Below are 24414 nucleotides of genomic sequence, written 5' to 3' on the forward strand. Positions count from 1 at the left end.
GTTTTTTTAAATGGTGAAACACTTCTCTTTTGTGTAGCATTTGCTCCATTAATATTCCACATTAGCCATTTGTTAGCCATTACTAACCACATTAGTAATCCATAATTAAGCTAGTAGTTTAGAAAAGTCTATGCCCATGGCAATCAACTCAGAGTTCTCTTTTTCATCTTCCTCCTGAACCTTTTTGGCTTTTGAGTTTGTCTGTTTCTCCTGCTCCATTTGCATCTCTTCCAGGTCTCCTTTAAATTTTTCCAGAAATTCTTTGGCTTTATGAACAGAATTCATAATGGTTAGCTGGGTGTAATTAAATACAGGAGAAAGTAAACTGGTAGTTAATGCCTTCTGGTGTCTTTCAAGCAGGAATTGCAGGCACGCATCAGAGGAAACATATAGAGATCAAGTTATAATCTTCTTCTGTTTTGGAAACCCAGCTAATTAACAAACAGTCCAGCAAAACAAGAAACTTTCCCATGAGAAAAGCAAACCTTGTTACTGCAAATAACGAGTTCCATAGAAAAATAAACTTCTAACAAATAAACTTTCCCTTTTCACCGTAGTCACTTTTAAGTCTTTTTTAAATTCTAGTTTTCATCCAGCTTTTTGCGAATTAATTAGATTCAAGTTAAAACTCTATTCTTCTTTTAAAAATATAGTCCCAAAAATAAGGATAAGCCCCAAGAGAATTATCTTTTGTGAAGGAAGGTCTCTCTTAAGTTGAAAAATAGTTATAATCTGCAGTGTTTAGATATGAGGTTTGGTCGGCTCTAGCATCCATAAAAGGGCTACACTGCAGCTGCAAACGAAGATGGATCCCCTGCCTCTCAGCTGCTCAACTTGAAAGCCATTCACACAGGCTTTTGTCTCTGCAATTAGCTTTCAAGGAGCAGCTGTCCAGAGGGCAAATGGGTTGATTTCTTGCTTCCTCCTTGCTTGGAGCAAGCTGAGCAGCCAGCCACCAATCAGCTACAGCTCTGTTATTTCAAAGATGCCTAAGCCACCATTCATGTCCACCAGAAGTCTGTTTTGCTCAATGTTCTTGATAGAAATTATTCTCTTGCATATTTACTAAACATAAGTTCTTGAGGACAGTTTCAGAGTATATGCTACCAACCTTTCTCTCTGAGCTTACTCTTCCCTATCCCAAACTATTTGTCTTTTTATCATACAGTGGAACCTCGGTTTACGAACTTAATTCGTTCCGTGACTCTGATCGCACCCCAAATTGGTCGCAACCCGAAGCAAATTTCCCCATAAGGTTCAATGTAATTACCGTTAATCCGTTCTGGCGTGGAGGACAGGGAGGTGGCTATTGCTTGGAGGGAGAGTCCCCCTCCCTACGACCACGTGTCAGGGGCGGAAAATGGCCGCGGAACACGTGTCGGGCGGAAAAATGGCCGCGGACCACCTGTCAGGGGCGGAAAAATGGCCGCGGACCACGTGTCAGGGGCGGGAAAATGGCCACGGACCACGTGTCAGGGGCGGAAAAATGGCCGCGGACCACGTGTCAGGGGCGGAAAAATGGCCGCGGACCACGTGTCAGGGGCGGAAAAATGGCCGCGGACCACGTGTCAGGGGCGGAAAAATGGCCGCGGACCACGTGTCAGGGGCGGAAAAATGGCCGCGGACCACGTGTCAGGGGCGGAAAAATGGCCGCGGACCACGTGTCAGGGGCAGAAAAATGGCCGCGGACCACGTGTCAGGGGCAGAAAAATGGCCGCGGACCGTGTCACAGGAGGGAAAATGGCCATGGATCCGGTTCGTAACCCGAGGCGGAGTTCGCAAACCGAGGTAAATTTTTGCGGCCGGAGCTGGTCGTTACCCGAAAAGTTCGTTAACAGAGGCGTTCGTAACCCGAGGTACCACCGTACTTTGTTTTTTTCCCCCCATATTTTAAAAGAGGGATTCAAAGATGTGCTGAAATTGGAAGAATCTAAATCTTCTGTCTACACTGTCTCAGAATACTGTCTCCCTTATAAGTGTACTACATAATTTATTTCACATTGGTCTTCCAGCCTGATTGGCTGCCCTATTTTTTTCTTTCTTCTTCTCTTTGCCACTGTTAGGCTGCAGACTTGGGTATGCTTATCTGAGAGTAAACATCATTAAACAACGATGAAGCCATTATTTGTTTTTATTTCAATTTGTTGAATAAATAATAGTGGCTTGTTCACACAAACACAATTGCATAAATCAAGATTTACAAGGAACAGCTGGGTTCATATATTGTTTGGTTTTGGCTTAGCGTTATGTGAACTCAACCATTATGATTTGTAAAGTGTGATTTATGAACCCAACAATTGTGCTTTATCCAGCAAGCTATTGTTTGCATGCTGTGTGACTCCAGTCATTGAGGTAGGTTCATATTTAGGCATGTCCATTCCCAGAAGCAGATTCCCCTGAATAAGCTTGCAAAATCTGTGGAGGTCTGTAGATATCAGCATAATATATACAGCTGAATTCTGATGTGCATAGTGATACTTGATTAAAACTTCCAGGACTGTGTAATTGCTTCTTATAAGCATGTCTTCCTACTTACAACTCCAGTCAGCTCTACAAGAATGCAAGTTATGTATCCATACAAAATGTTATTCACAATTCCTTCATTTTCCTCGGCCTGCAGACTTGTGTAGTCTTATCTGGGAATTGGCCCAAACACATTGTATTTACTTATGAGTAAACATATAGAACTGTGCTTTTTAGTTTTATGATCTCAGTCCAGATCCTTTATTGAAAAGGCACTGTTCTAGCAAGCTGTCAATACAAACTCTTTTATAGTCCAGATCAGCTTTCCATAGGTTGGTGCCTGTTCTTGAAAAAAGTTTTGGAAGGCTAGTGGAAGACATGTTTCTGTCTTAAGCTGTATGTTGGTTGTCTTCCTGCAAGCTGATCTCTGATCATAACAAATAAAATTATAACACACTGGGAGGTCACTAAATTGGAAAAGGCTGGTTTAGACTCTAGGTTCCCAAACTGTGGAGTGAAAACATTTGGGCATATACCATTTTCATGTATCCTGATGTGAAATTTCAACTGTTTGGAACTCTACCTGCATATACTGACCTCAAGTGCAATATTGCCATTTTTTTACAGAAGAGCGTGCTAGTCACTTCCATAAGCAGAACTCCCTCAATAATCAGATTTCTTCCCCCCCAAAGTAATTTTGATATTTATTTAAAGTGGCTTCATTGCTCGTTTGATTGGATCACTTCTGGCAGTAGTTATTTCAACAGGTCAACCCCTGTTACCAAAAAAATATTTGCACCGCTTTGAGATTAATTTACACCTGCCAGGAAAGACGCATTCTGAAATGTCCAATTAACATTGGCAACTGTTCCTTTTTAAGTTACTGCTCTCTATATCATTGGTCCAAAGTATGCATCTGCAGAGGAGCAGAGATGTGGAAAGTAGAAGGAGCTTAGAAAGGTGATCTGGGTTCACAAGGCTCAAATGCTTTATGAAAGGCAAGAATTATAAAATAGAACAAGTGGGCAAATGGATTTTTGAATACAGTGGCTAGGTCAAAGTCAGACAGAGTTCTTGTACCTTTAATAACTGAGTAGAAGATCAAATTCCAACAAGTATAGTTTGCATGGCACACTGAACTTGAGAAATTCTTTCTTTGACATGATTATTAAGAGCAAGGAACCCTGACCACCCCACTTCCAATGACAGCAGGTATTTCTTCTGAGGATGAACCACGAATATATGCATGCTCCCTCGCTCCCTCCCTCCTTTCCACACACACACTTTTCCCATATTAAATTTCTATATTTAAATTCAGTGGATGGATACATAGGGTAATATTTTTGTAATAACTGCCTGAAAGGAAATGTTCATCCCATTCAGATGGTGTGATTAATTATTTCTGTCATAAAGACTGCAAAGCAATCCACATTTTTCTTTTAAAAACAACAGCCACTTCCAACTTTGGCTCTCTAGGAATATATTATCAATGGTCTCAGTTCTTCCAGGAATAATTAGATTTTAGTCACAACTACATGTGGGACTAAATAGCAAACCTTATTGTGATAACTCCAGCTGCATCAGCAAGTAGCATTTGTAAAATGCACCTATCTTTTTGTCTTTCATTTGGGATTTTTTGTGGTAAGATTAATGGCACTAATTTCCATTTCAGTTCCGTATTGTGTACATCTCCATGTAAAATATTGGTATTCTTGCTTTTGGCTTGTATTAGTATGGTTTCATCTTTCTAAACAGGCGTTTTAAGGTATAAATGTAGGTTTGTCAAAACACACTTTTGATTTAAAGCACTGTCCTATGTATATTCACTCAAAAATATGCATGTTTGCCTAAGGAGGTTTATATAGCATTGCACAGTGAAATGGCAAATAGTTGTCGAAAAGAATTATGACAAGAAAAATAAGATTTGTTGTATAATACTCACCTTTAAAAATGCTTTTAAATGACACTATATTTATTGTAATTACATATTTATCTAATTTAACGTTATGTCCAATTTAACAGTCTTTAAGACATTTGAGTAGCTTGTATTTTATGTTTTTTGTAACTTTTCATTTTCTTAAAAAAATTAAAATTAAGAGTGAGAAACTAACATTGCTTTACTACACAGGTTTTAAAATTATGCTGAAATTGCTTCTAAATATTAAACATTTGTCATTTCATATCCAGCAAGTAATGTTATGGAAAATATAACTTAAAATTCCACACAGATTTTTAAAAAGTCGTTCAAATATTATTCATAAATGATTTTTAGCTTCAGCTGTCTTTTGTCTTAATTAACTGAAAACTTTACTTTGGAGGTATATATTTTTGCTCACTGTTTTTGTTTTCACTTTTTGTAACATTTCAGCATAGAAAAGTAATGTATTTGACAAATAATCAGGTAGACTTTTTTCATTAATAGGTGTTGCTATTGAAGTACAGATGTTCATGTTGACTACAGTTTAGGGAGATGTATACTTATACTTGATTTTTTCTTTTTCTTTTAGAATTGAATTTCTGCGACATTTGAGAAGTTATTTCCAGATTATGTTTAAAATTGAAACCAAATCGTTTGACGATGAACGGAAGGGAGGTGAAAAAGTCTTAATGACCTGTGTTGGCATTGGGTTTTCCAATCTTAGCAAAACAGTAAAATGATCCTTTGCTCATGGATTTCAATTAAAAAGTACACTGATAATTAATGTTTCTATTGATATACTTTCATGCACATGTTCAACTCAGGAAAAATATGTGGATTTTGTGTGTGCAACTGACTTTCAATTATTAAAGCAGTAGATGTTGTATTTTAATTACTTTGAAAGACAATTTTGAGACACTGTTATGGACTTGAAGGACATGTTGGAGGTTATATTTACTGAAGATACTTCTAAGCATTTATGGTTAATTTTGGAGTTGGACATTCTAGGTGTTGAACATGACCCACAATCTACATCTCTATTCCTTTTGTTGTGGAAAGAGCATGTGCTAAAATCTTGTTTAAAATCAGAAACAATGATCAACATGTTTATACAATACTGTAAAAATTACAGTTGAATTTTTCCAGGAAGCTCTTTAACATGTATTAAATTCTGCTGGAAGTTTTGTTATCTGGCTTTTTTCAAAGAAGAAGGCTTGAAAGATGGTAGACTGTATGCAAAAGTAGCTGTCTTTTCCATATACCTTATTCTTTCTCGACCCTATGGTGAAGTCTGAACAGAGAGGCTAAATGCATAAATTTAGCCTTTTATTCTGAGTAAATGGATGCTAAAATTGCTTGTCCCATGTCTTATTCTTAGTCAGATATGGGACAATTGCAGCCAATTGATGCAGAATCTTATTGACTACGTAGTATAACAATTTCAATTTTCTGTATCTGGGAGTGATTCTGAATCAGTAATTGAGTAATGGAAATCATTATAGAAAGGATGGCCATTCTTCTGCCTAATATCATGCAAGCAAAATTCTTGAGTCTCTTTGAATGATTTGAAACATATTTTCCATCTGGGCTAAGTTACACTTTGCAAGATATCCTGTCAACTGATTCATGTGCTCTCTTTAATTGTTTATGTCTGCCTTCTCTTACATTTCTTTCCCATCCTCCCTACAATCTCTCACGCTGGAGAGATTATTATTATTATTATTATTATTATTACAGTTCACAAGCAGATTCTAAAGAAAAGCAACCTTCCTATACTCTGCATAAGCTGAAGTATGAATAAAAGCTGAAATTACACCCAGTTCCCTCACTTGTGCAGAAAAATAAAGAACTTGAGACTACCACAACACAAAAATTGGAAATAAAAAACATAAAACACATTCCTAGCTACATGTTTTACTGTTTCTACAGGAATAAAAGTTTCCTAAAACAAATGTTCTCCTCTTAATGACTTGGATTTCTCCAGCTTGTTGAAGATTCAGAGGCTGTTGGGGGAGATGGAAGCCCCCACTCATTACCTAACCTCATTCCCCAAACTTCTAATTCTACCCTCTTTTTAAAAAAAGATTAAAACTTTTCTATCTCCAATAGAGGGAGGGGCCGGGTATGTACAGTACATGATAGGCTCTCAGATGCACTCTTTACATCCTCACAAGAGAGAGATGGCTCTTTGTCATGCAGAAAGCGAACCCCTCCCTCTGCTGGAGATGGTCTTTCTAAAACAAAGGGTAAAGCTCAGCAGAAGTCCATGGAGAGAAGCTGGAAAAGAACAAGGCTTTCTGTCTTCTCAGCAGCCTCTGAACAACTCATTTGTCATCAGGATTTACATCACATTACTAATAATTGATTTTAATTATCCACTTTATGGTGTCTACAGCAGACACAAGGCAGATGTTTTAGCAAGACAATTCAAGCTGACATGAAATGGGCATGTCGTATATACTGATTCTGCAAATTTGTACAGCTTTACTAATTTATAAACCAGTTTAGCCGGAAATGACTGATACAAGATAAATGAGCATATATATCATGAAGAATAATACTTTTATCATGCTACTTTCATCTTCCTTGAACCATTCTCAGGCTCAACATCATAAAAGTTCAGGTGTACAGGTATTGTTCCTAGGTTGCTTTGGAATGGGATCACTTAGAGGAACATGCATTTTTACTGGTTATTTAAACATATACAGTAAACTAATTGAATGCAAGTAGATGCATACATCATTCATAGCATTAACTTGTTTCCTTTTTTCAATTAAAAATAATTTTATAAGTGAAGTTAACAAAAAACAATACAACAGTGTTAATACAACCAAAAGCAATAATGATAGTAATAAACATAAAGGAAAAAGATCCATATAACAATTCCACTGATGAACATTAATGTACAGCAAGTTCAGCCCTTAATATTTGTTACAGCTATTCTTAAGGAAGACCAATCTTAGCAAAGATATTGTACCTGGATTCCAAGTGTCTAACTAGGTTTGGTCCAGGCAACCTACACTGATTAAAAAAAAAAAACTAGCTTAGAAGAGCCACTGAGTTGGAAGAGTTCCTGCAGCTCTCTAAATGAAAGAGAATAGTGGGAGTCAATCCAGAGGGACAGTGGTGCCATTAAGAATCCAGTAGGGCTGAATTACTGTACCATTTAAACCAAAATAAATGGATCTTGAGCCCTTTTAGTGCTCTTTATTGACTTCCATCAGAGTGGCCGCTGGTGACATAGATCTGAAAAAGTAAGTCTTCCTTGAATTAAGTTTGATTCCTGGTGACTATGTGGACTTGTAATGATTTTTTTTTTTTTTTTGGCAACAACACATAAGTGGTTCGCTACTGCCACCTTCTTGGATGTTTTCTTCAACTGTCTAAGCCAACAGCCTTCAGATTTTCTGGTGGTCTTCTACCCAAGTATTCATCAAATCTGGCCTTTAGTTTTTTTCAGATCAGTCAAGTTTGGCTAGGTGCTACTATCTCTTCTGATGGTAGGGTAGACACTGAATGGCACGTGTAGGCACACTTTAATATGACAATCCCCAAGAAATACACCCATTTCCCCCCAAACACACACCCACACAAAGGCACCCCTCCCAGATGCATGATCCAGCCCTTACACAATCTATCCTTTCATTCATATTCTTATACTCTTCTGTTGGAGGAAAGGAAAAACGATGAGATTTTCCTTTTCTCCCCTTCAAAGGAGGGAAGGATCATTATTATTATTAGATTGTTATTCCACCTTTTTTATATAACTCAAGGTGATGAACATACCTCACACTTCTGCCTCCTATGTTGTCCACAACAACAAACCTGTGAAGTGGGTTGGGCTGAAAGAGAATGACTGGCCCAAAGTCACCCAGCCAGCTTTCATGCCTAAGGCAAGCCTAGAACACAGTCTCCTGGTTTCTAGGCCAGTACCTTAACCACTATACTAAACTAGCTCTCATGGTACCCCTCCAGTCATTAGAAACAGAAACAGTGAATTTGAATGATTGATCAGCTGACTGATATCACACTGGACCCCCAAGTAGCATATTGATTTCCCTGATTGAACGTTCTATTCCCTGCATGGTGCCAAAACACTTTCAAGCGTGACTTTGTTTCATTACTATTTAAACCAGTGCTTCTCAACCTCAGCAACTTTAAGATGGGTGGACTTCAGCATGGCTGGCTGGGGAATTCTGGGAGTCTACCCATCCTGAAGTTGCTGAGGTTGAAAACATTGGATTAAACAACCATCATCATCACCACTATTTACATATTGGATTATGTGTTTTATCTGATACCTGAGTCAAACTGTTTATAACATGACATCCTATCTCAGCCAAAGAAAAAGTAAGAGACTTGGGATTTTATGCAATTTGTTCACATAAATAAAGTGCTTTATCAATGTTTGCTCTAATGCTGAAAGTGTTATTGTCCTGCACGTTTTGCATTGCAAGTCGTTTTCTTTCTTATCTGTGATTTGCCACCAAGTGAATCCATCATAGTTTCTACTTTTTCTTTGTTCTCAGTTATTCGGAATGAAGCAGATTCCCTTCTAAAAATGCCAAGAGATATAGTCAACTGTTTTTAAGAAATGGGTCTTATTTTCATGAGAAAGAAAAGAATCTAAACTAATTTATATTATTTCATTTTGGCACAAACTTCCCTAAACTGTTGCCTTCCAGATCTATTGGACCATAATTCTCATCACCCCAACCAGCAGGTTAGGTGTATATTTTTAAAAAATGGGAACTGATACTGTAGTTGTACAACAAATTGAATGTTTTCTAACACAAATATTTATTCTATTCATAAAAAAATTGATACCTGCGTCTTAATATCAGACACTTAAGATTTTGTTGCACTATAACCCCTATCACCCTTGGCCACTGACCATTTTGGGTAGGGCTATTGAGACTTATAATTCAGAAACAGTATAAGAGCCACATATTCACCAACCCTGCAAGAAAATGTGTCAAATGGAGAAGAAGCAGAGGACAGTAATCTAGCTGGTTCCTCAGTGTCACCTGATTTTGGAAGCTGCCTCAAGTCCAACAATATCTGGGGAACAAAATCTTGACAATAGCATAGAACTGTTTTGTTTTTAATAGAGCTCCATAGCAGGAACATTTTTTAATATAAGCGTTTCTATCCCATCTTTAGTGTACATACATGCTTTGGTATGGCTAATATATAGTTACTCTTCAAGGTCATGCCTTTGAAGCAATGTAAACCAAAACCAGAATCAATTAACATTGTTATGGTTGATACATCATCCCAAGTTATCACTTGCTTAACTGTGGTCTGGATTCACATAGACCACAGTTTAAGCTCAGATATTCCAGCTATATGAAATATGTCTGGATCATTCACAGTAAATCATTATGAATGCATTCTCTATTGTCAAAGAAGAACATGGTTTCATTGTGTTAAGGTAGCTATCGGACTATCTGCGCAATGTGCTTCACTAGAATTTTCCCAGTAGTGACTTATAATATCTTAATAGTATCATCCACCCAGCTGACATAATATTAAAGATTGTCCTTATTACTGTTTTTTTTTGGCACAAGGGTTGGATGACTTTATTAACTACTAAACAGGAAAATGACATTAGATTTATTGTAGGAAGAATTAAAGATCCATACACTGAATGGTAAAATAGCACTTTACACTTACTCAGTGCAACCAAAGTTTCAAACAGCTTGACCAATAAATCCATGCTGGCTTGGGCAATTTGTGCAGCTCACCAGACTTCACACTGAGCCAACCCTTATTCTTGGAAACAAATCATATGGCTACATTCATACGGCCTTGCTCCAAAATACATAGGATCTTCTTGGAGCTTAGTTTGTTCTTTCTGTAAAAGCTTCATGTCACTTTCTTTGGAACACCCCTTCCCATTTATAAACTAAATTTCTGGAAATAGGAATGTGTTTATCATTCTAATTATGTAAGGTCCATCTATACAGTGAAGGTTCTGTAAACAAAAGTACATTCAAAAGTACATTATGGCTTAGCATGATGCACAAAGCCAGCCAACATATGAAATTATGCCTTCTTCTAGTTGGAACTTTTCTGTATTCACGTCTGCATGGGCTTTTAGTTGGATCGCTAATGTAGTGGGAAGGTTTTTTGCTTGACTTGTGTCTTGCCATACTGTATATCCCATTTGGACCTTTAATTACTGTGCGGAAAATGCAATCTAGGAAGTCAAAATCATATTAAGGTGTGCCTTTCCAAAATTATGTGCCTTAATTAATTTTAAATTAATTAAAACCTGGAGGATAATATTCTACTCAGTCTTCTGAACTTGATGCCCTCCATATGTGCTAGCATCACAACCTCCAGCATTTCCAGTAAACATGGCACTTTTTGAAAGTAGTTTCAGTGTATTTAGAGAATATTAGACTATGGATAATTGAACAAAAGGTACATTTTGCTCATTTAAATTGATCCTTTACTAAGAAAAAAAACAGGTTGAAGTAGATACTGAAATTGTTAAACTTTTACCTCCACTGTTATAACTTCAATGTAAACTTATTACCAAAGGAGTATTGTCACAATCAGCTGGTTTGAGAATATTTAACAGTCAGAGACATGAATACTAGCATATGCATTCCCTGTGCTCTTTGAAAATGCATCTCCATCATAATCTGTTGGAGATTCATTTTCTAGACCAGAAAAAGAACACAGTTAGGATACAGGGTAAGGCAGCAAATTAAAACAGCTATATTTGAGAAATGCACTTGCTCAGATTGTATAACTTGCTGACTGACAAAAATGTTGTTAACTCAGAATTTAAGAAACCTGAAGCAGAAAAGCTGCATATGCAGCTTCTGAGACACCTGAGATATTATAACAACTTGTTAAATCCTTTAAAACTAAAAAACCTACTATTAGTTTGTATAGGTATTTGTTATCAATAAATCAATTTGATATGCAGATACTAAGGGATGAGTGGAATAAAGAATGAGAGGTTTCTATATTGCCTAGACAATGCGAGAGCGTCTTAAGTTCTATACCAAGGTCAATGGACCTTAAATTATGACTTATATAACAAAAAATAGCATTTAGAATTTATTGGACTCTACTACATCTGCATAGAAAAGGATTGTCAAAAGAGCATTTTGTTGGAGATGTAATAAGTACAATGCTTCTTTAAGACATATGTTTTTACAATGTCCTATACTTATTAAGTTTTGGAAGAAAATACTGGAGTATATAAATTTGATTGTGTGAGAAAAGCTAAAATTTTCAGAGGATAATATTCTTTTGAACTATCTACCTAGTACATGGAACTTAACAAGTGGACAACATAAATGAATTCTCTGTGCCCTTACTATGGCCAAAAGACTGATATTGCAACATTGGAAAAATAAATATATGGCCCCATTTAGTCAATGGATTGAAGACCTGATTATACTTGCTACTTATGAGCAGATTGCCTATAGACATAGACTTTGTATGGACAAGTATAATGAAATATGGGACTCATTTATACAAAATACACTGGGTTAAAAAACAAACAGGATAATCATATAACTATTAGAAATATATATGTACTTGAATAATATTTGTATTAGATAAGCATATATAGAATTGGAACTGTGTACTATTATAATGATATATTAACTTTTTTTGTTCTTGTATTTTTTCACTTTTATGTTAAAGCACTTTTATGTATTTTTTCCTTTTTTTTGTAATTAAAAAAATCAATTTAAATTAATTAAAAAAGAAGAAGCCTGAAGTAGTGAGATGAATTAGCCAGACCAGAAAAACAATTTGCATTGCTTCTGAAAGTTTTGATCCCTCTACAATTGCTTCATGGTCAAGCTATATCTTGTGAGTAATTCTGTGATCAGTTTTTTCCTCCCAATTTATTTCTTTATTTGTTAGACAATGGCATCATGCACATACAAAGAGGCAGGACTCTGGTGGCATTATCATGTCTACTCTCTTGCCTTTTTTCACTTCTCCTGTGGATGCCAGTGTTGTTATATTTACCTATCATTTCTCCAAAAGCTCAAGGTGCCTCACATGAGGATTTCTCCTAATTTTGTCCTCGGAGTAGGCCTGGCTGAGAATGCTTGTTTGGGCCAAAGCTATGTAGTGAGTTTCCACAACTGAAGGAGGACCTGAACCTGGGTCTCCACAGATCCAACACTTCAGCTACTACACCACATAAGCTATCTCAAAGATGTTATTTGGAATGAAGCAGCTGGTTGCCTGAGGTTTAAACAAAGAATGAGGTACCCTAAACATTTGACTGGGTTCACATGTAACCCATGGTAAACTTAATTTTAACTACCCAACCCAGTTTTCTTGGCTTGCATGACACACTGAACCATAAAGTAGCCACCAAGGGCTGGGTTTGCACAACATGCTAGGGTAAAATGTGGTTGGCTGGCTTCAGTGTGGTAGACAACTACAACTTTTCTGTCTCAGTTGAGGGAAAAGCAATAGGGATCTAATCTTCCATCTCTTGAGGTCTGATATTTGACTTTCTCTCCCTGTCACAGTTCCCTTTGCTGAATATGGAGCAACTGCTTTAATGACCAAAGAAAGGCCTCTGAAGAAACAATGGCCTGGTTCTGTCAGTGTGCTTAGCCATAAAGTGGGTAGTTTAATTTTAGTTTTTGTGTTATTGAACCCAACATTGGGCAAAAGTCAAATTTTCAGGCTGTTTGGCAATGGGGTTGGGCCCTTGTACTCATCAAAAAAAGAGGAAGAAATACCACGTATCCCTAAATCCCACATTTCCCTGAATCAGTGCTTTGCATCCAATTTTGGGAGCATTTTTTAGAAGATGCAAATATAAGGCGGGCAGTCACATGTGCCCTGCAAATTGCCTTCCCTGATTTATGGCTATATTTATGTGTTGTGCAAACTCAGCCAAATTTGATTTAGTCAATTCTTCCAGCTATATGAACCTAATTCAAATTGGGACAATGACATGAGTGAGGATACTTTCATCCTTTCCCCAGTACCATTTGCCAGTTAACTGCCCCAACTGCAATTTATCCTTTTTCCTCAAATACAGAGAAAATAAATTGATACAGTTTTGTACAAGAACAAATAATAATTTGAGAAAGCGGTATCAGTCACACATTGCTCTAAGCCATAGTTAATTGAATAAGTGACAAGATTTAAGATCACACAACCGCTATGCCAAAACCAAATAAATCATGTTACAATTAAGGATCATATGAATCCTATTGCTGTGTGTGATTATCAGGAGGAAAAAGATTAATCATATCCTGTGTACTATATTCCCAGTACAGATCACACACACATAAGCATCCGCACCTGCTATTCAGGAACACAGAGATCCAGACATCTCTGTGAACTCCTCTCATTTGGATTAAATTAGTAGTCTCATGCACTGGCATCAAATGCACTTTGCCAATCTTTCCAATCTGTAAGAGTTTCCAGTGCACACAACTGTCTAATTTAATTCCATTGGTATATCTTCCAGGTATCAAAGTGACAAAACGTTCCTTTGTGTCCCATGAAACCCCTCCATGAACCAGTAGAGAATGTCCTCATCAATGCTATCTAACATAGGCATCATTCACAGGGCAATCCAAGAGAGCAGCCAATTATAGTTTTCCCTTTTTCCACCCTAAGAAGCACACTACGGCTGGGTAGGCTTTGAAAATTATTTAGAAGATGTGCTTCTGAGCCCTCAGGAGCCCAGCTTTTCGGTGATATTCCTTAAAATAGCCTGACTTTTTCCAGGAGTCCACGCAAGTCTGCCAAAAAGGCACTGCTGCTTTAAGGAAGCTGGTGCTGCACTTACATGAGATCCATAATCCTTCTTGTAAATCATGTTTTATGCATGTGCAGTCTAGTGCATAGTAGTCCATGCCAGCCAAATTATTTTTGCATATGAGCCAGAAAATTGCACAAATGTCTATTTTTTTCTCTGGCGGTAAGAAAGAAAGAATAAAAAACAAGTTAACAAATTATTCCCCACCTGTGATACCCAAACTCTACTATCTGAAGCAGCAGAAACAAACTTTGCAGATTGTCAACAAAATAGTTGGCTTTGGTTTTAAAAGGTGCTGATATCCAGAGGGAAAGCTGCTTAAACCTGAGCAGATTAGTTGAAGAGGAATCTCAAAAGGGCCACACTTCTTTAAGATTCTTTTTATTTTTAAAACCATGGTGATAAATGCTCAGGTACTGTTTTTGTTGCTTAATATGAGGAAATCTTATTTTGTTTTCATTTGTACGCTGCACTGCAAAACAAGGTTTCCTCAGTAATAGAAATATGTAACATTAACACGATCACTCATAAAGCAATAAAAGCAGCATCCGAAGCAGTTTAAACATTTCTAACTAGCAAATATATTTAAAATCAACACATTAATGGATTAAAAAAAACCTGAAAAAAACAAAAATACTTTGCCTGGTGCCAACAAGACAACAAGGTTGGTGCCAGGCTTGCCTCACTGGGGAGGGGATTAAAGGCCTATTTTGGGGGGAGCCACTTGCTACACCTCAGCCTGGGAGGGCACTTGGATCAAGGCCTCCAAAGACAATTCGGGTTATGGATAGAAACCTACGGGAAGAGGCATTCCTTCAAATACTGTGTTCTTGAGCTCTGAAGGCCTTTATGAAATAATATGAGCATCCTGAATTGGGAATTAGTTTCTTTCTTTCTTTCATATCTTTTCCTGTTCTTGCAGCACTTCCAAACAATATAGTTCTCTTATAAAGATTTCTTCCACACATTACATGACATGTGACAAATCCGGGCTGGCTCTAGATGTTTTGGCACCCTAGGCAAGGTCATATTCCTGTGCCCCCTATGATTATATTTAACCCTAGTGGGCATGCAGGTGCAGAGAATGTGCTGTTACTGCTTTTCCTGGAATAACTCCGATAAGCTGATAGTTACGTGACTCCCTCACTCAGTACCTTCCTATCAGCCCTTTGTCTTGCTCTGGTAATACTATCAGTTCCCAGAGCTATAATAATAATTTGTTTTTTGTGACTTGCAATGCCTGGTTGGTGTGCTGTTCACTGCCACTGTGGGTTTTTTCCAAATTTGTGGGTTTTTTCCAAAAACCATAGAAAGAAAAAATTCTAAAGCAATGAGGAAAGATTATCAAATTGTATACTCTTCTTGTGTATTTCAGAAGTCTTTTCAATTTTGGCACCCCCCCAAAGTTTGGTGGGTGACAAATTTGTGGGTTTTTTTCCAAAAAGCATAGAAAGAAAAAATTCTAAAGCAACGAGGAAAGATTATCAAATTGTATACTCTTCTTGTGTATTTCAGAAGTCTTTTCAATTTTGGCACCCCCCAAAGTTTGGTGTCCTAAGGGACTGCCTAGGTCACCTAAGCCTAGAACCTCCTCTGGACAAATGCCTCTTTGGTTCTGAGGGAAGGATGGGAATTGGACCAACTAGCTATGCCCAATCATAGCCCAATACATCTGTAAGCTTTGTCCCTCTGCAACCCTATTACATTTTCTTTTGCTTTTCGCCCATTATTGAAAGCAAAGTGGGTGACCAGCGTGCATGTCAGCATTGGTGGGAGAGCTAATTTACACAAAGGGGGGCAGCACACTTTTATAGTGTTCTTCCAGTTAATTTTCTCTTGCCATTCTAGGGAAACGTTTTCTTCCAAAGTCATTTTTGAAACCAGCAACAGCAGCTTTAATAAAAAGCTGGGGGAGGGGGAACACCCACATCTGTTCTCTCACCCAGCAAAACTATTTCTAAACCAGCATTTGAAGGCAGTTTAGGGATTATAGGGCAAGTGACATGAAGCACAGATCAGTTCTGTTCCTCAGTGGTTCCTGACTACCACTAGCTTTGCCTGGCACCTGTGTTTATGTTGTATGCCTCCCAGAGTCACAGTTTGAGCTGGGCAGCCAGATAAATCTTGAAATCAATCAATCAATCTGCTTGCTGAAAGGAAAAGTAGCTATGATGCAGCAACAATCTTGGTGTCAGTGACAAATACGAGCAGAATTAAGACTGCATGAAGTTTGCCTGAATCCCCCAGATTGTAAAATGTAAGCTGAGAGAGGTTGCTGTACGGGCACAGGGACTGTGAAGTGTTCGGACCATTGTGGCATTTAGTCTAGTAATGTCAGGATTTGAGGCAAGAGTATTTCTTGTCTTTCCTTGAGAGGCTAGGGATGGAACTGGAACTTCCTCTATGTGAAAAGTATGCTCTGTACTGAGGGATGGTCAACCCAAGGAGTACCTCAGGTGGTAAATGCTCCAAGGTAGCAACTCTTTCCATTCCAATGCTGACCTGACATTGATGATAAACTCCTCAGGCCGAGTAAAAAAACTTCAACGTTCGTAATTCTTGGATTTGGTGGCTTTTGTTTACTCTTCCCATTAGTCCTGGAATCTTTTCTGTTCCTATGCAAGACCCATGTATTTTGGGTTACAGCATAATATTTCATCTCTTTATTTAGCCCTCAAAATTGCTTGATACCATGCAAATGTATTTTATTTAACGTTTTCTTAAAGAATTGCCATTCTGTAACATACTGCAGAATATACAGTAAAAGGGAAGGAATATAAGGGTACAAAAATGCCATTTCTTTATAAAGCAGTATTTATTAAAATAAGGAAAAATCCTTGCTTTGATGAATGGCTCATGCTATGATATAGTTAACCCCCAAAATGTTCATTTCTGTTCTACCCCAGCACATTTAATATTTATCTTGTACCAATATTTAACCCAGTTTTTCAAAACTTTTTTTTTATAGAGAAAATATATTTCAGCAGTAGCTATTGGTACAGTTGGTACAATTTCCCTGGCACTAAAGATACACAATAGTGATTTTTTTCCTGAATGCATTCGATTTAACCCACAGGGGAAGCACAACTTCTCATTTCCTCTGAGCAATATCCATCTGCTCAGAACATCTTATTTTCCCTCTGTTGAAGCTAACACTGGATTTTGTACTATAATGAATGGAAACAGAAGACATCCAAGTACCTTTCCATTCTATTCCAAGTAAAGCAAAGCATGCCTTAGAGAACGAGAGCTACCAGCTACAGCTTTGAGAGAAATGACCCTGATGCATATAATCTAAGGCTAAGAGATGATTCACAGATGTTTCAGAGATGTTACTAGGCATCATGGCTTTCAAATCTCTACATGTGGCAAAGTAAGATACGTGCTGGAACATTTTGCACATTATACTTACAGAAAGAATTGTTTTCTCCCCTACTTTTCCCAATAAACAAACTTAAGAATGATTAAGCATTATTGTTTATAATAAGAATTCATTTCCAAATAATTTGCAGATTTGTTCCTGAAAAAAAAATGGACAAATCTCAGATTATTTCTGTTTTATAGAATCATAGACGTAGAAGGGTCTATGTAAACCAAAATGTCACACCCAGTGCTCAGTGCAGAAATCCAAATTAAAGCACCCCAGCTGATCATTATCTATTTCTCACTTTAACTCATCAGGTGTTCTTGGTAACTGGTTCCACTGACAAACTGCTCATGTAATGAGGATTTTTTTTATAAAGTTAATTAGAATGTGCCTTCCTAACTTAAATCCATTATTCCATGTCCTGCTGTTGGAATAATAGGAAGTTCTGTGTGACATCTTTTCTGGTACTTGAAGAGTGCTATTAAAACCTCCCTAGTCTTTTCAAGGCTAAACATGACCAGCTCCTTCTATTTCTGTTCATGGGATTTAGTTTCTAGTCTGCTGATCATCCTTATTGCCTTTACTGTTCCAGTTTCTCTAAATATTAAAATTTGGTCCCCAAAATTGGATGCCGTACTTGAGGTGGGGTCGCATCATCACAGAACAGATTTTTTTTCTGTGATATGGACAATATATTTCTGTCAATTTACTTACCCATTCTTCTAACAAAAGCTTATGCCTTTTAATAAAATATGTTAGTCTAAAAAGATGCTACCAGGCCCCTACTGATTTTGGACTTCCATTGACTAACACAGCTCTCTTTCTACAGTGTCAAAGAGAATACAAGAAAGTTTGGCTACAGCTTTCATAGCCTTGGAATGCAATTCATCTGACCTTGGACATTTAAACACAAAGTTAAAAAAGTGTTTCCTGATCATGTTTCTATCACTCAAGGTTATTTTCTTTTGGGAGAAAACTAGAAATGAAGTAACTCCACATTTTTGTCATCAAGCATCAGGCATACTGATAATTTTTCTTTAATATTGAACATATATAAATAAGTGCTTTTTGTTTTTCTTAGTATTCTTCTGGCAAGCAGGGCTGAACTCGTAAGATGATAGGCTGGTAGTCTCAAGCAATCACTGAGCTCACATGGAGATATAAAACATTGGACTTACGCACTTCCAGACTAAAATAAATAAATAAATAACACAGCTTCTGTCTAAAACATTTACCTATTTCTTAAAGATAACCAGAATCCTGAAGTGAAGTCCTTGGCTTCTTTTCCCTGGACCTTCCTGGTCTTTGGAGATAATTTCAGAGTTGTTTTTCTGTTGGGGAGATGGTACTCCCTACTTCTTTCCACTTTAGGAATAGCAACTTCTTTCTCTGTTTCCCCAACATTCTGCTTCTGTTTTTAAAAGAACAAGGCTTTTTTTACCTGAATAGAAAGAGGCCTGGGGCATCTTCCTTGGGTTTGTGGCAGAAGTCATGCCTTCCCCAGCCAGTATTCCCAGTCTGGGAAGCCTCACAACAATCCTTCACCAATCTGAGCTCATTCTGAGTTTCAGCTTTCCTGGTGTCATCTCTACAATTCCAGGATACCTCATGGTGACCTGGCCCATTTCCTACTCTAGTATAGGTCCTTTTGGTTTTCATCACAATTGTTTGCAATTGTGCTTTTAGGAACTCTGCTTCACCTTGAGCTCTTTCTCTTGATATATGTCCATTTTTTATAAAAAACATTTCCAGTCATTATAACATTCACTCAGGCTTGAGAAAGCAAGGGTTTTTAGTTAATCCAAACTTCAAAAAATATTTATGAATATTCAGTAAGATTCCAAATCCCCCTATTTTTCCATATGTTGCTCGTTGACCATTCGTTTGACAAGACAACAAATAAATCAAGTATTTATCACTGGGATACTGGGAGTTGGGTACCACATAAAGTTAATAAATTATTTACATATTTAATTTTATTTTGTGTCTCCCCGATTCCTCTACTATAGCAATTCCTCTATGCTAGCCTAAAATTTCCAAATCTAATTCTTTTAGGGAGTCCCAGCACACAGCACTATGCTATCCTTACACACGAGGCATTTTGTACACCCTGGATCACACACTAATTGCATTTTAGCCTGGGGGTGCTTATAAACCCAGCAGGGTGGTTAGTTTTAGTATAGTTCAGTGTTTTGCGAAGCCAGGAAATAGAGCTGAGGAGACCATGACTGAGCATCGTCCTGCCAATTCAGCCAGTTTGTGATGCAGTTTGGAGCATTAGAAAGGATTTAAAAATCAGTCTGACTGGGGGCACTAGCTCTACTTCCGTCCGATGCTACTGTCTGAAATGGGCTGGAAACCACCCAGGAAGCTCGAACGAGTACCATCCGTCGGTTAACCGGCGCCGCCAGACTAAATCAGCCTATTCCGCCTTTCGATCAAGCTCCCTTTCCTTCTTTGGGCGGTAAAGCGACTTAAGTAACCTGGCATTTGGCTCCTCCTCCCCGGGGGCGGGGCCTGCCGCGCCTCTCCGCTCCTGGAAGCTCCTCGGCTCTGACTGGTGACGCAGCTAAGTGCTCGAGCTCTAGAACGCAGGCCCGGCGAGCTTCGGCTTTTGATCCCGCTCGGCCTCGAACGTTGTGTGCAGGCAGCGGCTCTTTCCCCTCCCCCCGGAAGATCTTGAGCAGGAAAGGCGGACACGAACGAACGAAGGAGACCTAGCCTGCGAACCCCGCTGAAGGCCGAGCTTGGCAATTGCTGGCGCGTGAGGAGCAGCTTCGCTTTCTCGTCCCGGTGACCAGAGCTGGAGGAACCTTGGAGACGTTCAGCGGGGAGCTTGGAGGAAGCCTCCGCGAAGACCAGCCTGGGTGAGTTGACTTCCCGGGCGCCCGTTTTTTTCTTGTTTTATCTGATTATCTGTAGGAACTTGCCCACAGTTACGTGCGCGAGCGGTTACAGGACGGCCGCGCTTGCAGCGCGCTCCTACCTTGGATGCCAGTTTTGGTTTTAGGCAAAAGTTTTTTTTTCCCCAATAAGCGAGAATATCTGTAGCTCAGGGTTGAACTGTGGAGTTCTTGGTGCTCTCTGAGCTTGCTGGCTTGCTTGCAGACGTTTCGTTACCTAACTGGGAAATATCACTTGTTTTTTTTTTAAGGAAAACGAGGAGAAAAAGGACGGGGAGGTTGCCGGTCATTCGTGCTGTCGTTCACGTTACTATAGCGGAGAGGCTTCTGCTCGCGGGGTTTTTATCCGTCTGTCCGCCTACCCCAAAAATCCCCCTTGCCTTTGGTATAAGTGAAACCGAAACACAGTATCCCATGTGTTAGAATAGGCAGGGGTTAAATTTGATGGAGGCGAAGGGGTGTCCTTTCTAACGCCTTTTTAAAAAGCCAACCATTTTCTTATTTAGGCTATAACAGCCTTAAGAGATAAGAACTCGGCCATGGTTAGAACAGGCCTCTTACTCATCTTTTTCATGGTGCGTGCATATTTTTCTCTTTTCTTACCCCAAGGACGTTTCTGTTTAAGTAATGCCCTCCTAATGTGTGCATGCATTTATAAAATAATTAGAACTTTGGGGTGATCTGTCGCATACTTTATTAGGAGATTGTTTTCGAGTATAAGTAGCCTGCTGTGACAATTACTTTGTTCTGCATTCTTTTCTGCTTATAAAGCTGATTTTCTAAAAATGAGTCCTTTTCTCAAAAGAAGACAAAGGTCCTATGGCTTCTGAGTGGGGGAAGAAGAGAGGGAAGGCTAACTTCTTGCTTGGAATGACTGGAAGAAATCATGGTTTACAACCAATCTGGCTGCATTCACACAACACGCTTTTCCCAAAATGATGAAACCTCAATTTGGCTTCCTGTATTAAGTGAATCAAGCCAGAATAGACATTTACAGTAACACATTTAGGGAATTGATATTTCCTTTTCCTTCCTTTTTGCTTGAACTGACAGACTTCTTTTATCCTTGTCCTTTTGATACTGCTGAATTGCAGCTCTAATAATGTAATTGTCGTTTGTGGGAAATAAAAACAAATTGTAATGTTGTACATTTAGTACTATGGTTTTTTAAAAAGCAATATAAATCTACAGATGAATTGTTGGTTCACAGATAGCAAAATGAAGTGCAAATGGGTGTAATGGATGTTCTGCTGTGTAACAATCCATATTTTTTCAAATTAAAGGCAACATAGAGGGGCCTCTAATCAGGGAACGCCCCCCCCGCCTGTTTATAGCTGTGGATGGAGAAAAGACCTTTCTTCCACAGGTTTGCATGTGTGATTTTAAGTTGGGGAAGGTCATGAAGTACAGAGGTATCAATCTTATTTAGCAGATGATCCAGATTCAGTGTTATTGAGTTGGCTCTCCAGTATGTTGTGAACTGCTATCCTCCATAAGTTTATCAGTACAATATGTATATGGTATGTATATACTAGAGACATAAATGAGAATTACATTGCTCTTGAAAGATAAGGAAGCCCCCCCAAAATGTTTTCCATCTTCTTTGACTTCTGTAACATGATTGTGGAATGATTGTTTGATAACTTATTGCTTTCTTTATATTAGTCCTGTGAGCTGGTGCTTTAGGCAACAAATCAGAGTAGCATTGCATTGCCATAGAGCTAATGAAATAATTGATCTTCTCTGCAAATGATAATACTTGTACCAGAACAGTACAGGAGTTTAGAGTATATGTCATTGGCACCATTAAAGGTAGACTATCTGGAATTTAAATAAATTATAGCTCTATTACAACTGGACATTTAAAGTTCACCAGGGGAGAGGAATGTGACTGCAGGCTACAGATAAATTGTGTCTTTTTTTCTAGAGGTGGCACTATAATATTGTTTGAGTGGTGTTGCTTTTCCCATAGCAAACCATGTAAAATATTCAGAAGATCAGAATTTTTTTTTTCCATATCTATATCAGACGTCCTGATTAGGACTTTGGCTATGTAGATATGTACACATATACCTGCCAAGGACAATTGGAGTGTGAAACTAGGTGAAGCTGCCACAATCTAAAGATGAAGCAGCCACTTAAGCAGAGAGGACAAAAGCTAAAAATCTTGTCAACAAGATCCCTTGGGGAGGTAGAAAAGGAAAGATGTCCTTAAGGATCAAAAGATAAATGAAGCAGACAAAGGAGGCTGGGCCTGAGCACATTAAACCCCCCAAATCCCATCTACAGCTACAGGTAGTCCTCATTTACTGACCACTCCTTTAACTTCACAGCCAATTTAGGACCATTTATGACGTTCACAGTGTCCGTCAGTCATGCAATCACCATTACAGTTGATACACAACCTGTGCCTAACCTTTTTTTCTTTCTTTTTTCCTCTCTTGAAAGCAGAGAGATTGGAGAGGAAGGAATTGCAAGAGAGTAAACGGTCTGCTCTTCTACACACCAAAAGCAATGCAACTGTGCTGGCAGCCCAAGGCTAGAAGCCGCAGGTGCGCTATACAAATAGCTTACAGTACTCTCTTGAAATCCCCTTCTCTCCAATCTCTCCACTCCGTGGGGGGGGAGGAAAAAAACAAGTGATTTCTGTAGGCAGTCTCTACTTTGCCTGACCCTTTCCCCCTCCCCCACAGAGCAGAGATTTGAGAGAAAGGGATTGCAAGAGAGTATGCTGCTTGTTTTTCTACACATTGAAAGCAATGTGATTGTGCTGACAGTGGGAAAGAGTCTATTGCACCTACAGGTAGTCCATGGGGTACAATGGCAATTGGAACTGGAATTGCAATGGCAATTCTGGCGGTCCTGGTTGCTGTTGTTAAGGGAGGACTGTGCAGGTTGTTAAGTGAGGACCTCATGTGTTCGTGACTTCCATCTTCCTGCTGGCTTCCCATTGACTTTGCTTGTGGGAAGCCAGCAGGGAATGTCAGAAATTGTGCTCACATGACCACAGAGACACTGCAACAGCCAAAACTTTGAGAACCCATCTTAAGTCCCCCTTGTTTAGTGCTGTCACAAGTTTGAATGGTCACTGAATGAGTGGTTACAACCCTAGGACCACCTGTATAAAGAAGGCAGCAGGATGATTCAGAGAGAATATCCATGTGGAAATTGGTTACTGGGGATAGGAGTATCTGGTCAATGTAAGGATATACACCTGATCCCTGCGGGCCCCTTGTAGCCCCTGTGATGCAGGTTGTGCAGTTTTTGGTACTGAATATGCAGCCTTTCAAAGAAGAGGAAGTGCTGCTTTCAGATTTACTGACATGGTAAAGAAAACATTTGAAGAGCTTATGAAGTAGAAGTGGTTTTAATCAAAAAACTGAAATAGTGCAGGGTGCTCTATCACATTTGCTCTTTGAAGTTGCTAATATCAGTAACACAAGAGTTAAAGTATGATCTTGAGTGGAATTTTTTCTAAAGCATTTGGCAACATGCAAAGCTTAAAAAAAATGGCTAAGGGTATTAAAATCTCTTACGTGCAATGTTTACATTTCAGTACCAATTAATTACATAATTGTTACTTAATGTGGTTCTGTGGTTGTGGGGTATTTTATGGTTGATAAAATATTTTAAAATATGATTAGCTCTTTTTTGGGAGGAGAGATGAAAGGTAATTCTACTATGGGAAAGGACAGATTATTTTACTCTTGTGACATAAATACTGTATACCCACAAAATAAGTCAAAGTATTTTTTAAATTGTTGCTGTGTAGTTAATACAGATGTAAAGATGATTACTGAGTTGTTTCTCAGATAGTTTATCTGGTTATCCTATTTGGACATGCCGTACACAGGCATATTTCTAAGCTGCTTTTAGAGATAGTTTTAGAGAGAGTCCTTTTTTTTTTAGAAAGAATAAATAAAAGTGTGAAGTTAATTCAGATTTTTAAAATATATATTAGATTCATTTGATTTAATCTGTATGGTACAGTGGA

At 38.4% G+C, this 24414-nt stretch overlaps 2 protein-coding genes across 5 annotated transcripts in view; both read left to right on the plus strand.

Moving 5' to 3' along the window:
- RCL1 (RNA terminal phosphate cyclase like 1) overlaps nt 1-6333 on the plus strand; it is a 29727-nt gene extending 23394 nt beyond the window's left edge. For both annotated transcript variants that reach the window (XM_007431978.4, XM_088129811.1), the window contains one exon: nt 4971-6333. In XM_007431978.4, the coding sequence (XP_007432040.1) occupies nt 4971-5121 (151 nt within the window). In that variant the 3' untranslated portion in view covers nt 5122-6333. The remainder of the gene's footprint in view (nt 1-4970) is intronic.
- A 13736-nt stretch (nt 6334-20069) lies between these two features.
- The window catches only part of JAK2 (Janus kinase 2), a 99319-nt gene continuing 94974 nt past the window's right edge, over nt 20070-24414 (plus strand). For 2 of the 3 annotated variants that reach the window (XM_007431977.4, XM_088130395.1), the window contains exon 1: nt 20070-20384. The gene's annotated coding sequence lies outside the window, so the exon portion shown is untranslated. Of the gene's footprint in view, nt 20385-22868; nt 22973-24414 lie in introns of all 3 variants that reach the window. The other variant, XM_088130394.1, reaches the window with a different exon arrangement.

This window comes from Python bivittatus, unplaced genomic scaffold (assembly GCF_059951505.1).
Source record: "Python bivittatus isolate LINGU-HERP-01145 unplaced genomic scaffold, Pbiv_v1 ctg000850_np1212, whole genome shotgun sequence".
Lineage (NCBI taxonomy): Eukaryota > Metazoa > Chordata > Lepidosauria > Squamata > Pythonidae > Python > Python bivittatus.